Here is an 18526-nt window from a genome sequence, read left to right as displayed (position 1 = left end):
AGTTTATATATGAGCATTATTAATGGGAAAAGTTATGGGAAAACCTGCTTTGTATCTGGTGAAGAGGCTTCAGATGATGCCCTTCTAATGATAAGGAATTCAATGGGAGTATTTGAGATTCTTGTCTTTAAAGTGGCAGTAGCTGCTTAAGAATTAGTAAGAGAAAGTGTTTGAAAAAAGGCCTAAAAATTCCCTTAAGCAGACCAGTCTGAGGTGGGAATATTATAGAAATGGCTTCCAGGCCCTCTATGTAACTTTGAACCCATTGTATCTTCAGTATCGGAGGGAGAGCTCTGTAACAGGCAGAGAGCCACTCAGCTCTGCCTCTTCTTGTGTCTTCTCCCGCATCAAATGGGCCATCGTGGGAAATCAGGTTTCTTTATTAAGGTTTTTTTTTTTTTACACTGAAGTGGAAGACATAATAAGCAGCTTGAGACTGGGTTGTGGGCTGCTGAGTCATCTTGTGTTAGATCTGCCGTGGAATTTTTTGTTGGAGAAGATGAGGTTTAAATGATGGCAGAAATTGAATAATAATGGCAGCAGGTTTGCCGTGGCTGGAGGTGGGGCAAGAATCACGAAGGTGGGAGGCTAGTTTACCTGTCTCCTAACAGTTTCTGTATCTGAGTGTCCTGCTATCTCAGCTTGTTTGCAGATCAGCCCTGGAAAGCAGTATACTTTAATCAGGGGGTGCTAGGCTTAGGGTATGTTGTTACATTTTGCTAGTCCTCCTCAATCCTTAAATATAATTCAAATTCTTTCCAAAAGTATATACAAGACTATTTAAGGCAGCCACAGCATTAGCTTATTCTTCTTAATGCTGCTTTAGTAGTTTTATGTGTGGTTCTGAGTTGGTACATTTGGATGACCTTTGGAAGTAAGGTGTTTTGAATATGCTTGGCTTGATGTTTTATTTTTTAACCCTTGAGGAGTTGAATAAAAGACTGTGTCTACACAAACTTATTTCAGAACCAAATCCTAAATAAAATACTGTTTTTAAATATTTTAGGCCAACAAGCAGAAAGCTTCAGCTCGTAACCTGTTTCTCACCAATAGCCGAAAGGTAAAACTGTAGTTTTATATTTTCTGTTTTATATTTTGCTAGAAGATGTTCTTGTTCTTTGGATGCATGCTTACTGCTCTTGTCTCTTGTGACCTGTTGGTAATGAATCTCATAGTACCTAAGAGAGTTTCTAAATGTTCTCAATCTATTTTATAAATAAAATTGTTCTTCCTCACATTTCTGGTATTTGAACCTTTTTGGATAAGACCATAGTCCACTCTAATTCCTTGGGCAGATCATGGATCTTCCTGTGCTCAGTCTTTTCATCTAAGAAATGATAATATTAATACTTTCCCTTAGAGGGAGGTAATACAACGTCCTTTGAGAGTTGTAAGGATCAGATGAGGTAATGTTACTAGTTGTGTTACCCGGCTAGTCACTCATCGTTGGTTTCCTCATCTATGAAATGAGGATGATGGTAATACCAACTTCATAGGGTTTTTGTGAAGAATAAATTAGTTTAATATGTGTTAAGCTTAGAAGGGGGCCTAGCATATAATAAGCATTGATAGCTATTGTTATTAATGAGTGTGATAACATTTTGTCACTTCCCAGCACATCTCGGGTCATTGTACTGTTTTTTCCATCTTCAAAGGCAATATGTCTATAGATTTTTCATCCCTGATATTACCTTAGGGTCTGGGACTAAGTGACAGTACTGTAGAGGGACATTAATCAGATTGGGGGAGGGAGAGACGTGGCCATAGGAGGACTGTGTGCGCTGAACAGATTGAGAAATGCTGTGGTTTAGAGCCCAGGCAGAACTGGCCATGGTGTTGGATCCTCCTCCACTGTAATAACATTATTGTCATCTGTAGCTCGCCCACCAGTGCATGAAGGAGGTGCGTCGAGCTGCCTTACAGGCCCAGAAGAACTGTAAAGAGACCTTGCCTCGGGCCCGCCGCCTCACCAAGGAGATGCTTCTGTACTGGAAGAAGTATGAGAAGGTGGAGAAGGAACACCGCAAACGTGCAGAAAAGGAAGCCTTGGAACAGCGGAAGTTGGATGAGGAAATGCGGGAGGTAGGGCAATAGCATAAAATTTTGAAAACCCTAATTGCTGTAGCCATATCAAGAGATTGGTTTGCACTTCATAGATTATTAGTCTAACCAATTAAATCATTGAAAAAATGTTTTAAGACAGAACTTTGAGGATAGTGATTTTAGTTCAGTAAACCAGTTCTGTGTTTTTTTTTTGTTTTTTTTGTTTTTTTTTTTTGTGAGATCAGCCCTGAGCTAACATCCATGCTAATCCTCCTCTTTTTGCTGAGGAAGACCGGCTCTGAGCTAACATCTATTGCCAATCCTCCTCCTTTTTTTCTTCCCCAAAGCTGCAGTAGATAGTTGTATGTCATAGTTGCACATGCTTCTAGTTGCTGTATGTGGGATGCGGCCTCAGCATGGCCGGAGAAGCGGTGCGTTGGTGCGCGCCCGGGATCCGAACCCGGGCCACCAGTAGCGGAGCGCGCGCACTTAACTGCTAAGCCACGGGGCCGGCCCTCAGTTCTGTTTTTATTCCTTCAGTAAGGCCCTCTCCCTGGCCTTCGCCTCTCTTCTTCTTTTCTAATTTTTTCTATTCTTTGCAGCCTTATTTCTCTATATATTTCTGGAGGTCAAAAAAAGAAAGAAAAGGAATGAATGAAAGAAAAAGAAAACAATTTACAGCTTATCTTGGCTTGGTTCCAGGTGCTGGCTGCAGTTTCAGTTTGTTGGAAGATCAGGGCTGGTTGCCAAATTTAGAGCCAGATAGAGACAATGGACAACTAGCCCAGTTTTCTCTGACCCATCCCTCACCTACTTTGCTGTTTTGGCTTGTAGCCAGTACTCTTGCTAAGCCTGATGTCAGCTGATGTAGGCTGAGTATATCGTTCAGGGAAGCAGGAAGAGAGAATAAGAGGACTAAGTCAATGTGTTGCCATTGGTAAACCAGTTGGGATGAGTGGAAGGAAAGTTGAGGTCCAGAGAAAGAAGGAAGTCTAAGAATTAGATTATGTTGTCTTTCAGGTATAGGTCAAAGCAGAGCTGTGGAGCCTCTTCTGAGCTCTTGATCCTCCCTCCTTAGAATTCATGCCTTTGGGAATTAATATGGATTTTGCCCCATTCTCTTGTATCTTTGTATCTTTACATGCAAGATAAACATATTATTGAGTAGTAAAAGTTGATGCTATTGGGAGTGCTTACTGAGTTTAGAGGCATTTGAGAGTTAGTCACAGATCTTGAAGTTTTGTAAGTGGCTTGGTTTATGGTCTGAGTTTGTGAGACCTTCTCTCAATTATGTTGATAGCTAACTGATGAGAATTTCATCATGGTTATGTTGACTTATATGTCTTTTTCTCTGAAATTTTGAAATGAAGCTATTTTTGATGAATCTTTATTATTCCCTTAATTTACCTTGTTTATTTATTGATTGATTGCGGGGAAGATCAGCCCTGAGCTAACATCCTTGCCAGTCCTCTTCTTTTTGCTGGGGAAGACTGGCCCTGAGCTAACATCCATGCCAGTCCTCCTCTTTTTGCTGGGGAAGACTGGCCCTGAGCTAACATCCGTGCCGATCTTCCTCCACTTTATGTGGGACGCCGCCGCAGCATGGCCTGAGAAGTGGTGCGTCAGTGCGCCCCTGGGATCTGAACCCAGGCCGCCAGCAGTGGAGCGCGCGCACTTAACTGCTATGCCATGGGGCTGGCCCCTACTTTGTTTAAACATGTAGTAGTTTACTTCTTTAAGGTGAAAGGAGATGTTACTCTTTTTTATTTTAGTTTAGAAAGGTTTACTTTAACAGTCTTTTAGCTTTGGAACATGAGTATCCATGTCCATTATGAAAACTCAATTTTCTCTTAAATTCTCTTTCAGATTTTCTTCTAATTTAAATCTAACTCAAGTGCTATAAAACCTTAAAGAGTGAATGTAGTTTTGGGGCCGGCCCCGTAGGTTAGCGGTTAAGTGTGCGCGCTCTGCTACTGGCGGCCCGGGTTCGGATCCCGGGTGCGCACTGACGCACTGCTTCTCCGGCCATGCTGAGGCTGTGTCCCACATACAGCAACTAGAAGAATGTGCAACTATGACATATAACTATGTACTGGGGCTTTGGGGGGGAAAAAAAAAAGGAGGAGGATTGGCAATAGATGTTAGCTCAGAGCTGGTCTTCCTCAGCCAAAAAAAGAGGAGGATTAGCATGGATGTTAGCTCAGGGCTGATCTTCCTCACAAAAAAATAAATAAATAAAAGAAGAGCTTTTAAAGAAAAAAAAAAAATAGTGGATGTAGTTTTATGTAGTATACTTTGAGACTTGTGTCTTTTCGTGGCCGTGTTCCTTGTTTTATTGTTGTTTTTCTTTGGGGGAGGTGGCTCAAGGATAAATCAAGTATATTCATATGAATTTTATTATAAAATAGTTAATGCAAAATAATAACTCTTTAATTTGGTATTTATTAAGCGTGCTGTATTCCATATACATGGAATTTTGGATTATTTTTTCGTTTTACTATTTATCTTGAAGAATGATTGTATTTATTGACACAATGATTATTTTCCTTGCCAGATTATTTTAGAGGCACTTTGAATTTAACTTTCTAACATTTAAAAAAAAAAAGTATGTGTTTGTGTGTATATTTGGTCTGTATTCATATTTTGTAGTTATCATTATCACAGATGGATTATAGGTTGTTTGGGGGAGTGTTTTCTTCCTTTGGTTGGCTTCTTGTTCTCAGATACCTCCTATATTGACTTGCAGAATGATTTGTATCTCCTAGTCACTTATTTTGACTTTTGGTGATAAAGAAGAGGTTTTTGACACGTTTACATTTTCAAAAGTAATAAAGCTATGCACATGTATCTACTGCCCAGGTTATGAAATAAAACATGTTGTTTGAATTTAGTTGGTATCTCAGTGCCACTATAGAAAAGTAATACAATAAAGAAATAAGCATTTTATTTTATTTATTTTTATTTATTTATTTATTTATTTTTTTTTTTCCTCCAAAGCCCCAGTAGATAGTTGTATGTCATAGTTGCACAGCCTTCTAGTTGCTGTATGTAGGACGGACACGCCTCAGCGTGGCCGGAGAAGCGGTGTGTCAGTGCGCGCCTGGGATCCGAACCCGGGCCGCCAGCAGCGGAGCGTGCGCACTTAACCGCTAAGCCACGGGGCCGGCCCATGAGAAATAAGCATTTTAGATAGAAGCCTAAAGGAGAAGAGATTTCATATTGTAAAGGAGAGCAAAACATAGATTATTATTAGACTAAAAGTGAAAGTTATTTGTTTTTTAGTACCACAGACTTGGTTATAATAAAATCATTCATTAGCAATTTTTACCTTTTTAAAGGTAAGGAATTTGTAAAGAAATTGTATGCAAACTATATATAGGTTTGGTGAATTCTGTTGACTACCTCTTGTGTGTGATTGATGATTTGACTCTACTTTCACTTTCAACTTTTTCCCCTTCAGGCCAAGAGGCAACAGCGAAAACTGAACTTCCTAATCACCCAGACAGAATTGTATGCCCATTTCATGAGTCGCAAACGAGACATGGGTCATGATGGGATCCAGGAAGAAATCCTAAGGAAACTGGAAGACAGTTCTACCCAGAGACAAATTGACATTGGTGGAGGGGTGGTAGTTAACATCACACAGGAAGATTATGGTGAGTCCTGAATCAGGAGTTAGAGGAAACGAGTACCCTCCATTTTTTCATATCTAAGGTTATACACATTATTAGTTCTTGCAAATTTTGTCCTGATTGATAGGTAATATTGATGAGTAAAGGGGAATTTATTGTATTGAAGTAGGGAAAGTGTGACTGTTTCTATAAAACAAGCATATAAAATAACTTTTATTAAATAATTTGAAAAGTAAAGAGTGTGGTTGTATGATCTTGCAAGTTTGGGAATATTTTATATGTTTTGATTTGTTGGTAAAAGTAGAAGATGTTAATCAGAAGAATTCAGTGAACATGTCGCAGCAGAGAAAATTATATCACATAATAAGATTCTTGGTGGTGCAAGTGAAGCATGAGAAAGACTTTAGTTTTGGTATTTTTGTGATTACAGGGGAGGGGGGAATTGGGTGAAGTTTTGAGAGGAATTTCACAGAGAATAGTGATCAGAGTCATGTTGAGCTAAGAATACAAGAGAATGAGAGTGCTTCAGAGTATCTTGGAGGTTACACACGTCTCTATTTCTTCTTCTGGAATAGTTTCGCCCAGCATAAATATATCACAATTTTGAATCCTCATTGTCTTGCTTTTCCTGGTTTTGGCATTGCTTCCTGCAAGAAACCCAGGATTGGGAGACTGCAGCTCAGTCTCCTGTTGATTTTCATGAGCTAACTTTTGCTTCTAGAGACCATGGCAGCCCTCTGCCTCCATTGCCACTTCCAGGTCTATCAAGTAATTTGAGCCTTTCTGCTCCCACACCCTCCATGAGCCTAGGGATAAGTAGAATGGGGGAGTCATGGATCCATGTATGTTGGTGTGAATTGCATCTTTGAAGAAGAGCAGTTAATGAGGTGTGATAATCTACAAGTTTTCCTTTTCAGATAGTAACCATTTCAAAGCCCAGGCCCTGAAGAATGCTGAAAACGCTTACCATATTCATCAAGCTCGGGTGAGTCTTAAAAATGAAAAGATAAACTATAATGGGCCCTGGAAATACCCCACAAACTTTTACTTGGGTAGTCTTCCTTTAGTCTTAACCATATTTTCAATTAAAAACATTGACGAATGTGTGTATGTGTGTGTTACTGTGTTGGGTGGGGGCTGTGTCTCTATTTACTTTAGAACAGTAGGCATACTTGAGGAAAGGTAGAAAATGAGCGTTCACTTGTCTAAGCTTTAGGGGTTTTTGTCTAATTTTTTTGTCTTCCTGAGTAATCAGGGGTAATACAGTATGAAATGCATCGTGGTTGTTTAGTGAAAAAGACTACACAAGTGCTTTTTAAGAGAGCTATATTGTGCTTTAAGAAAACTGCTAAGTTAGTACCTTCTTTCATTTTAGTAATAACTTGCTTATTCATAATATAGTGATATATAATGAAATCAGAAAGAAACTGCAGTTACATTGAATTAAATAAAGAAAACAGTTTAATATATTGCATAGGAGCCCCTATGTAACTTTGACAGGATCTAAGTCAAGGATAGACATGAACTCGACCTTCTCCCCACCAACCCCAACCAGTCAAACAAATTTTATATCAAATCTTTAATAAATTCCTTGATGAAGCAAGTAATCATGTAATATGGCTTAGTGTCTGTCCATCAAAAACATATTCTTAATATAATTGTTAAATTAATTTTAAAATATTAGTAATATACTTTAATGTATTATGCTTTATATATAATATAGTACAGTCGTGTCACTTAACAATGGGGATACGTTCTGAGAAATGTGTTGTTAGGCAATTTTTGTTGTGCAAACATCATAGAGTGCACTTACACAAACCTAGATTATATAGCCTACTACACACCTAAAGTAGTACTAATCGTATGGGACCACTGTCGTATATGCAGTCCGCCCTTGGCTGAAACATCGTTATGCAGCACATGACTGTATATCAGATTATATTATTAGAAATTTTGTTCCAATTAGCACAAAATAGATCTGTTGTCATTATGAATTCTATTTGAATTTAATTTTTTCTTCTTATATTTTTCTTATAATATATTCTTATTTTCCAGACAAGGTCATTTGATGAAGATGCAAAAGAAAGTCGAGCAGCTGCCCTACGGGCAGCAAACAAGTTTGGCACTGGATTTGGGGAGAGTTATAGCCTGGCAAACCCATCTATCCGGGCTGGTGAGGATATTCCACAGCCCACAATTTTTAACGGCAAATTAAAAGGTTATCAGCTGAAAGGCATGAATTGGTTGGCAAATCTCTATGAACAGGTGAATTTTAGAACTATATCCTACCCACTGTCTTTTGTTATGTTTTCCTAAAGTCATTGGTTCAATATATTGTGAAATGAGCACAAGATATTGTTTTAGATTTCATCCCTTTTAAAAAGCTTTATCTTTGGTAAGAGTAAGAAAGATGTCTCTATATTTCTAACCTGGAGATTTTATTGGAGAACATTTGTATCATGTATATAGTTTGTCTTAGGGGGTCTTGGTAAACCTGATTGTTTTGCTTTTGTGCCTGGCTTAGATTAGCTGAAAAACTGGCTTTGGCCTGTTCATCTCATATACCGTGATTCACAGTTATTACTGTAGAGTTGGCAAAAGGAATCATTATAGCACTGGGTAATAGTGCTGAAGCTGGGTATCTCTAGTCACTTTTGTTTGAACAAGTTTAACATTTTGGTTAGTTCTTTTTGGCAGTAGATTGAACCCTGTGTGGTGGATTATGAGAGGTGTTGACCATGTGTATTTTTTTTTCCAGGGTATTAATGGCATTCTTGCAGATGAAATGGGCCTTGGTAAAACAGTACAGAGCATTGCTCTCCTGGCCCATCTGGCTGAGGTGGGTAGATGCAGTCTTTCCATCTTGCTCTCTCTGGATCCTAGGGTCATTTTCTATTGAGAATCAGCCATTATCAAGCACTGTGCTAGGCTCTGTAGCATACCAAGACAGTAGGACTGGTTCTTTGCCTTCAAGGCCTTTTCAAGGTGACACAGTGTGGTGAAACATTTTGGTTTTCAAGAAGACTAGGAAAATTTTTGAGCATGTGTTGTTTGAACCCCTGCCCCATTCCCCACCCGCTTCTGTTGAGAACCACCGATATAGTGGCAAAGACACTGTAGTTAGTTAGGTCAAAAGACCTGGGTTCACATCTCACCTCTGTGCTTACTAGCATTGTAAACTTGGGCAATTCACTTAACCTCTTTTGACCTGACTTCGCTTTAACTCTATGAGGTTTAGTTTCCACTTCTGCAAAGTGGGGATAGTATCTACGTTATAGGAATTTTGTGAGAATTAAGGGAGAAAATATGTGTGAAAGCATTTTGAAAACAAAAGCTCTATAATAGTTAAATAATAGTAAAATTGTTTTGATCATCTAGTATAGGGAAAACAACACATACAAGTCAGTATAAGTGCTTTGTGAATGATATATATTAGGACCTAAAAGAGGTGAGGGGTGGGAGTAATTGCTTGGTATTTTTTTCTCAAGGTGTGTATGAGCAGCTTCCTTGCCTGTGTTATTATTAACATAGATACTGTTATTGAGTGTGCAGATATGGGAGATAGACAGTTTTTCTTGTTACAATGAATTTCGTGGGCTGGCCCCGTGGCTTAGTGGTTAAGTGCACGCGCTCCGCTCGCTACTGGCGACCTGGGTTCGGATCCCAGGCGCGCACCGACGCACCGCTTCTCTGGCCATGCTGAGGCCGCGTCCAACCTACAGCAACTAGAAGGACGTGCAACTATGATATACAACTATCTACTAGGGCTTTGGGGGAAAAAAAGGAGGAGGATTGGCAATAGATGTTAGCTCAGAGCCGGTCTTCCTCAGCAAAAAGAGGAGGATTAGCATGGATGTTAGCTCAGGGCTGATCTTCCTCACAAAAAAAAAAAAAAACAGAATTTCCTGTTCTTAAACTGCTTTTGTCATTAATTATAATTTTGAATTACGTATCTTCAGTTTTCCTGCAGTTGACTGACTCAGTTTTTCTGTTTCAGAGAGAAAACATTTGGGGACCTTTCTTAATAATTTCACCTGCTTCTACACTTAACAATTGGCACCAGGAGTTTACTAGATTTGTTCCTAAATTTAAGGTAAATATCAATCCAATAAAAAATTCTACTGCTCTTTAAAATAAACTTTGATTCTTCTTTTGCTACTTACTTATTTAATTGCTCACAATAGTTTTTAATTTCTTGCATTCTTTTCAAAATGCCTTGCATACATTCCCTATAAAAGTTACTGATGGGAGCAATAAGAGAGTATATTACATCCTTATATTTCATAAGTGAGATAGCCAAAGTCCAATTTGAGTGATTTACTGCATTGGCCACTTGAATTGATGCTCCTGGTCAAACTGCTGTAATAGAAAATATCTACCTTGCTGGTTTAATGTAGATTTTGGCAAATCATATCATCCCGCCGCATATCCTGTAATTTATGGCATTGTTGTCCCCCTGCAAATGTTCATAAATAATCCATTTTCTTGATATTCCAAAGCCAGATCTTTAGTCTTGGTCCAAATTATAATGTCTAAGGTAGATATTTTACCTTATAATGTGTAAGGTAGATGTGAAAGTTGATTTTAACTGATTCAGAGGAAAAGAACTGAGATTGAGGTGGGAAATGATCAGCAGGGAAGTATGTTATGTCAAGTTGAATATGACATGACAAGATTTAAACAGAGGTTTAATTATGGAAAGTTATTGAGATGCAAGAAAGAATGGGTAGGATTTATTATATTGTTTGCAAGTAAAAAGGGAGAAATGAGTTAAATATGTGTTCTGTCCCTAAAGGGATATAATGATAATGAAGTTGCATGGTGAGGAGATTTTATGGAGACTATGTATCATGAGATATTGACATGATCTCTCTGATTTTGGGTCTCCATACTAATCATGGGTTCCATGCAATTTAAATCATGGGTTCCATGCAAATTTAAATTCCATATAATTTAATTTAAGTTCCATTCCAATGCAAATTCTATGCTTTCATGGGTTCCATACAATTCCATGGGATATGGTAGAGGTGGGAGGTTGGTGTTTTTCTGGCTTATGCTTTTTAAGCAATAGAAACACGTCTGGGATGTTCCACTTACGGCACCTTGGTGTCTGTGGCCCTAACTTTGTGTCTGAATTGTGGATTTATAAACAGTTGGCAAGGCATATTAGGTGTATAGCTTTTAACTTGGCTGACTCATTTTTAACTTTCTAAGGAGAAGATGAGATCATTCTCAAGCAATTTGTTGAATATTTTCTCTAATTTGTTGAATATTTTCTCTAGAGTTGCTTGCTATATGGAATATGGAGCTCCCCATCTTTTTCCTGCTTTGTTGTTGTTCAGTACATGTTGAACAATCAGGAAGTTGAAAAATTAAGTCTTAAAATTTTCCACTGAACCACTCAAGTTTTTAGTATTTCTTTCACTGGCTGATAGATGGCAATGTAGTACTATTTATGTCATTGATACCTCTCCTTTGACTTTATACCTCTGCCTGAAACTGAGCTTTTATTTGCATGTTGAGCATCCTTCTTTTGGATAATCTAGTGTAGGGGTCAGTAAAAGATGGCCTGTGGGCCGATTCTGCTTCCTACTTGTTTGTCCCAGTTTTTTTTTAATTGTGGTAAAATACATATAACATAAAACATACCAAATTTAAAGTGTACAATTCAGTAGCATTATGTACATTTACAATGTGGTGCAATCGTCAGTGCTATCTGGTTACAGAATTTTTTCATCATCCCAAACAGAAACCTACTCCCCATTAAGCAGTCACTCTCTTTCCCTCCAGCCCCTGGCTACCACAAATCTGCTTTCTGTCCCTGTGGATTTGCTTATTCTGGATATTTCACATAACTGGAATCATAATGTGGCCTTTTGTGTCTGGTGTCTTCTTTTCGCTTAGCATAATATTTTCAAGGTTCATCCATGTTGTAGCATATATCAACAGTTCATTCCTTTTTATGACTGAATAATATTTCATTATCTGAATATACCATATTTTGTTTTTCATTCATCTGTTGATGGATATTTGGGTTGTTTCCACCTTTTGGCTATTATTAATAGTATTGCTATGAACATACGTGTACAGGTTTTTGTTTGAACACATGTTTTCAGTTCTTTTGGGTATATACCTAGGAGTGGAATTGCTAAGTCATTCTATATTTAACTTATTGAGGAATCCGCCACCTGTATTTTTGTGCAGCTTGTGAGTTGTTAATTTTTACGTTTTTAAATTGCTGATTAAAAAAGAATAATATTTTGTAACAAATGATATATGAAATGTAAATACATATGTATTAGAACACAGCCACACTCTTCTGTTTATGTATTATTGATGGCTGCATTCTTACTACCACAGCAGAGTTGAGGAGTTGTAACAGAGACTGTGTGGCCTGCAAAGCCCCAAATATTTACTATCTGGCCATTTACGGAAAAGGTTTGAATGACCTCTGCTCTGTTGATTCATTGTTTCTATTGCCGTTACTCCTTTAAGTGTCAGAAATGTATTCACTTCCCCACAGAACATAGTTAGGTGTAGACTGTAGTCAAGTTTATAAAGTTAGATTACATTCATAAGATACTTAGATCTATGATGACAGATGTTCATTTTATTTGTCAGGTATCTGAGTAACACTCATTTTATGATTCTAATACGATCAGTGCCTCTGACTTCCTTCTCTTTCCCATGAAATATGATTTACATTTTTTCTACAGCTAATGTACCACTTTTCATTCTTGAAATTAACTATTCTGTATGTTTTCTATTTCAGTTATTTCTGCTCTGTCTTTTATTATTCTTGTCTACTTTTTTTGTAAACTTTTTTTCCTAACATCATTGAATTCTTAATTTTGGTTATTGTATTTTTCAGTTCTAAAAATTCCTCTTTATTTAATAGTTTGTAGTACACCACTGAAATTCTCAATCTTTTCTTTTAATTCCATGAAAATTAGCGTTGTTTTTTTGGTTTTTTTGATGTGGAAGATTGGCCCTGAGCTAACATCTGTTGCCAGTCTTCCTCTTTTCTGCTTGAGGAAGATTGTTGCTAAGCTAACATCTGTGCCAGTCTTCCTCTAATTTGTATGTGGGACACCTCCACAGCATGACTTGATGAGTGTTGTGTAGGTCTGTGCCCTGGATCCGAACCCATGAACCCCAGGCCGCCCGCCAAAGCAGAGCACACAAACTTAACCACTATGCCACTGGGCCGGCCCCAAATTAGCTTTTTTTTCCAAGTCTGTTTCTTATATTTTCATTTTCTGGATCTCCTGTGGGTTTGTTTCTTTCATCTTTTTCATGTCAGTTTTCAGTCTTGTGGTCTAGTCTTTCCATATGTTTGGGTTTTTTTATTGTATGCCATCATATAGGAAAAATTCTAGAGGTGATGTGGGCTCTGGATACTATTTTCTTCTTCCAGAGAGAGGATTAATATGTGTTTGGGGTGGTTTTTTTGGATTTTTACGTCTAGTAATATTTTTTTCCTGGGTCACTAATAATCCAAAATCCCCTTAATCTAGTCAGGAATTGAGATGATTTGAAACTGGGATTCAGTACCTGTTAAGGCAAGTTTATGTATAGTTTACCTTTACTACCAGTGTACATGTATCCTTTGATTCCCAACTTAAAGCTAGAGAGGTGGGTGGTTATCAGAATCCCTTCTCCTTGAGCTACATTTTTGTTCTGCAGGCTCTGTGTCTCTTAGAAAAAGGAAAAAAAAAACTGCTCAGTTTCTTAGTCTCTCAACTAGAACTTTTGGAAAGGATCAGCACCTTCAGGGGAAACGCGTGTCAGGTACCAGGCTTTCCTCTCTGGGTTTCCTTTCTTTTCTGGATCTTTGCTCTATAATTCTCCACTGCCTCTGCAGCTCTCTGATGCCTTCAAACAAATATTTTGTATATGTATACCAGGAGGAGCACTAGTCCAGCAATGACAGAAGAGGAACTCCTATATTCATTGTCTTAGGTTCTTTTAAAATCATTCTGAATAACACATTTGTGGTGGTACGTTTAAGATTATCAGTAGAAAATAATCTGTATGTTCATCCTTTTTCCAGGTGCTACCATATTGGGGAAATCCTCATGATAGAAAAGTCATCAGGAGGTTCTGGAGTCAGGTAACTTTCAGCTTACTGCATATATATGTACACACATGTATACATAAGGAATCATTATTTCTCTGGTTGATTTGAGTAATTTCTCTTGTATAAAATCTTCTTATATATTCTATATATCTGGACACTGGGCAAGCGCAATTTTTTTTAACAATGCTTTTCCTGTTATAGACAATCAGCTGGACTTAAAGTCCAGGATTAACTAAGAACTTTTTTCTTTAATAAGCTAAGGACTAGTTTTTAACATGATTTGTGATTAAGGTGACTACTTTAAAAACAGTTATGGTTTAATTCACTACACATCTACCATGTGAGAGAAGCACATCTTTAGGGCTATCTTGACCTTAGAAACTACAGTCCATTCCTCATTATCATGTTATGAATTGTTAGGTGTCTCTTTTCACCCTTATCCTCTTATATTTACAGAAGACCCTCTACACTCAGGATGCCCCCTTCCACGTGGTTATCACCAGCTACCAGCTAGTGGTGCAGGATGTAAAATATTTCCAGCGGGTCAAGTGGCAGTACATGGTATTGGATGAGGCTCAGGCACTCAAGAGTAGTTCCAGGTAATGTGAATAGTAGAAACCAAACTCCGTGGACTGAAGATATATAGAGATATATACACACACGTGAATACAGATCAGAGAGGTTTTAGAACATGGCATGATGTGGTCTCTGCAAAAGCCGTGTATCTGACCAGAAGCCAAAAATTCCCTTTTGCATTTTCCATGGAACACAGAATATAAGGATTTTTCTCAAATTCTATCTCCCTACTCAGTAATTATGACATTTTAACAGATCTTTATTCTTCAAGGAAAATTTCTATGCAGGAAGGGTTGTCTGCCCTTTCGTTGAGGGATTATTTTAGATGGGAGGTCTTAGTAGAAAGTAGAATGTTACATTATGTGGATTGTAGGTTCTGTCTGTTTTATGCAGATTGTCCTAGTCCCTGGATGGTTATTAGACCCCCAAGAATCCTTTTATTGGAAGTTATATGTTTGAAATATTCTAATACCTTTAAGGTCCCAAACTGAATAGTAAATGAGTGCTTGGCTGTGAAATGTTTTTCAGCAGTATTAAACCTTGCGTTCAATGGATTTTTATTAACTCTTGGTGAGCCCTTAGGAATTTCTTAGGAGGTCTGTTAACTGGCAGGATGTTATTTTCCATGGAACTTTCTATCCTCTGAAGGGCATTCCTTCATATTGCATTCTTTTGAAGTAGGACATGCTTGTGGCCAGGAGCGGTAGATTCACTTTGCATTTTCTTCTCAAAACCTTCCCCTTTCTCCATTGCTCCCTCCAAACTCCCAACTAGAAATACACAGATTAATAATTTTAAAGCTTTCTACCGTAGATAAGTACCTTATAATTAAATGGTTTATGTCAATGAAACTGACCCAAGGTAGTAGAGGACTTTATCAAGCCAGAAAGGATCCTACTCTGCCTATGAGGGCTATTTTTTTCTAAGTCTTAATAACATGTTTTCAGTATAGAGGAGTCAATTTCTCTGAAATTTCCTCACCTCAGCTTTGTTGAATAATATTTTTCTCTTGTGTACTTGGTGGAGTACTTGATTCTGAGTGTTTGTTATTTTTTTGGAAAGCATTTTTAGAAATATGGGGTCTTCATAGGGTGAAGAAAGATTTACTGCTAACTTGGAATTTGTAATTTATCTTATTGGATAGTGTTCGTTGGAAGATCCTCTTGCAGTTCCAGTGTCGGAATCGGCTTTTGCTGACTGGGACCCCCATTCAGAACACCATGGCAGAGGTAGGCACTAGAAAAGGCCTCAGTTTTATGTCTGCATTAAACAGAACGGTTCCAGTACAGAACAGAGTTCTTTACCCATGCCCAGCTAGGGTGTTATTGCTCTGTACAAATGACAGTCCCCACATAAAAGCAAGAATTTGACCATAGCTTGCCCTAAGTGATTTTTGTTTTGTTTTGTTTTACATCATTCCCATTTTCTTATTTTCTGGCATAAGGCAAATAAATTACTTTATTGCTTTCTAATTATGTAATAAATAGTGAACACATGAGGAATGCTACGCATCTAATGCAGAGATGTTTTGATGCTAGAATGAAAAGGTGTAATATTCTTTGGGACGAGCTAAAATTCTTTCTTTTGGAAAGATAATTGATCATCTATAAGAGGGGTCAGAAAACTTACTGTAAAGAGCCAGATAGTAAATGCTCTAGACTGTACAGGCCATACAGTCGCTGTTGCAACTACTGACACTTGCTGTTGTAATGTGAAAGCAGCCATAGATTAAATGAATAGATGTGGCCATGTTCTATTAAAACTTTATTTATAAAAATAGGTGGCAGGCCGGACTTGGCACCACAGGCCATATTTGCTGACCTCTGATCTAGAGTTATTAGCAAGTTATGCTACCTCAGATTGTGTTCATTTGTGGAGTGGATTTTATATATATATGAGATCTTTAAAACTATCCCACTGTAAAATCTGAGCAGGACTTGCACTTTCAGACTTGTAATTTGAAATTAAGTGAAAAATAATCACCTTTTGCTATAGCACCTTATAGAATTGGGATTGGTTGATGAGGCATGTGCTTATATGCTGATTCTCTCTCTCACTCACTCACACATACACACGCATCTAGACAAGACACACACACACCTGCAACTTTCACTCTCTCTCTCCAAACCCTCATTATATCCTAACACACTCATTTTGTTGTCCTACAGCTATTTCACTTTTCCTTTGTTTCCAGCTCTGGGCTCTACTTCATTTCATTATGCCAACATTATTTGATTCACATGAGGAATTTAATGAATGGTTTTCCAAGGACATTGAGAGCCACGCAGAAAACAAATCCGCTATTGATGAGAGTGAGTACTTTTATGAACTTTCTTTCTTTCTTTCCACCTATCCATGTAGGCAACTACATAATTGTATATTTTCTTCTATGTGAAGAATTTTTCTTCTAGTATACATAGAAGGATCTTGGGAAAGAAGTTTTTTATCTTGTAATTGTGTGCTTTGTTTATTGTTAAAAGAGTTAAAAAAGGACTGATTTAGGAGATGCTGCTGTAATGTTGATTAATCAAGGCAGAACAGGCAGAGTTCATCAAGTACCACATTTTGGCTTACAGAATCCTCATTTTCCATATAGATCCTGAAAAGTTCATATCAGAATTATATTCTTTGTGTAATGGGGCAAGGCTTTTTTCCTGTGATAAAGACAAAATATTAGAAGGGTCATTTTGTTATTTTCTATCTATATTAGCATTTGTTTCTACTGGGAACATTTTTGACCTTGTTTATCAATACTTTTGACCTCGTTGAATAATATCTTTTAAGAGAATTATGAGGTGTTTATTACATAGACATGAAATGACATCTACTAACCATTAGAAAAGTCCTTAAGTAATTTCTTATACTACAAGTTGTTAATTTGCTGACATAACTTTGAAGAAATGATTTTTTGGAAATATTGGGAGTCCCAGATAGCTTTCATTAGATCTATATGAGAACCCTATTATTGATAAAATGTCCTAAAACACTCTAAAGATGAATTCTAATAAAAATAAAGTCCTTGTTGGTCTGAGTAAATGAGAGCAAAATGCATTTGCCCAATTGACTATAGGAAGATGCTATGAAAAATTCAGATTCATTGGTTTCCTACTTGGGAAAAAGAGTGAGTTTCAGTCTTCTTTCAGAGAATCTTTAAGCCAAAAGGCATTAGAACAGCTTACCGAGAGATGATCATATTTCTTTTGTTTGTGTTAAGTCAATATAATGTATTATTTGTGGGGGACCTCCTGGCATTTCAGATCAGCTCTCTCGCTTACACATGATCTTGAAGCCATTCATGCTGAGGAGAATCAAGAAAGATGTGGAAAATGAATTGTCTGACAAGGTAAGGAAAGAAGACCTCATGAGTTTAAGCCTTAATAGGCACCAACTTGGGGTTCCAGTGCAAAAAAAAAAAAATTGGTAAATGTTTAGTTGAAGGGTAATTAGTTTTGTTGAGACAAGACCTTTAAACTTGAGTGGATCAAAGAAGACTCAAAATGAGTCAAATAATCAAGACAAGTAATATTTTTTTCTTCTTTTTGTTTTATATTTTTTATTATGGAGAATTTGAAACATTACAAAAGTAGAGAGAATAGTGTAATGAACCCTCTTTTAGCCACCAGCATACAGCTTCAACAGTAATCAACTCGTGGCCATCCCCACCCCTCTAGATTATTCTGAAGCAAATCTCAGATGTCTTTTATTTCATTTATAAATATTATCATGTGTACCTCTAAAAGTTTGGTCTTTTTTAAAATACATAACTTTGTATCATTATCACTCCTAAAAAAGTTATTCCATTATAGTACCACATAGCCAGTCAGTGCTCAGATATCCCCAGTTGTCTTTATGTGTATATTTCTTTTTCTTTCTCTGTCTTTTCTCTCACTCTCTTTTTTAAAGAATTAACTTTTTGAAATCAGAATCCAAGCAAGGTCCACACATAGCATTTGGGTGATATGTCTTTTAAATATCTTTTAATCCCTCCCTTCTTTTTTCCTTTGGAATTCCTCATCGAAGGAACTTAGTTATTTGTTGTGTAGAGTTTTCCACACACAGTCAAGTGCTGCTTAACAACGGGGGTTCGTTCTGAGAAATGCATAGTTAGGCAATTTCGTTGTGCAAACATCATAGAGTGTACTTACATGAACCTAGAAGGTATAGCCTACTGCACACCCAGGCTATACAGCAGTAA

General features: G+C 37.4%; 1 protein-coding gene across 5 annotated transcripts in view; it reads left to right on the top strand.

Annotated features, from left to right (window-relative positions):
• INO80 (INO80 complex ATPase subunit) overlaps nt 1-18526 on the top strand; it is a 128284-nt gene that overhangs the window by 49913 nt on the left and 59845 nt on the right. For all 5 annotated transcript variants that reach the window (XM_058541268.1, XM_058541267.1, XM_058541264.1 and 2 more), the window contains exons 8-19: nt 1007-1060; nt 1879-2082; nt 5504-5699; nt 6593-6660; nt 7731-7940; nt 8434-8514; nt 9673-9768; nt 13729-13788; nt 14212-14354; nt 15476-15560; nt 16526-16643; nt 17589-17674. In XM_058541268.1, the coding sequence (XP_058397251.1) occupies nt 1007-1060; nt 1879-2082; nt 5504-5699; nt 6593-6660; nt 7731-7940; nt 8434-8514; nt 9673-9768; nt 13729-13788; nt 14212-14354; nt 15476-15560; nt 16526-16643; nt 17589-17674 (1401 nt within the window). The remainder of the gene's footprint in view (nt 1-1006; nt 1061-1878; nt 2083-5503; nt 5700-6592; nt 6661-7730; nt 7941-8433; nt 8515-9672; nt 9769-13728; nt 13789-14211; nt 14355-15475; nt 15561-16525; nt 16644-17588; nt 17675-18526) is intronic.

Source organism: Diceros bicornis, chromosome 5 (genome assembly GCF_020826845.1).
Source record: "Diceros bicornis minor isolate mBicDic1 chromosome 5, mDicBic1.mat.cur, whole genome shotgun sequence".
Taxonomy (NCBI): Eukaryota; Metazoa; Chordata; class Mammalia; order Perissodactyla; family Rhinocerotidae; genus Diceros; species Diceros bicornis.
The sequence above is the reverse complement of the archived record's forward strand: the minus strand, read 5'-3'. Positions and strand labels throughout refer to the sequence as shown.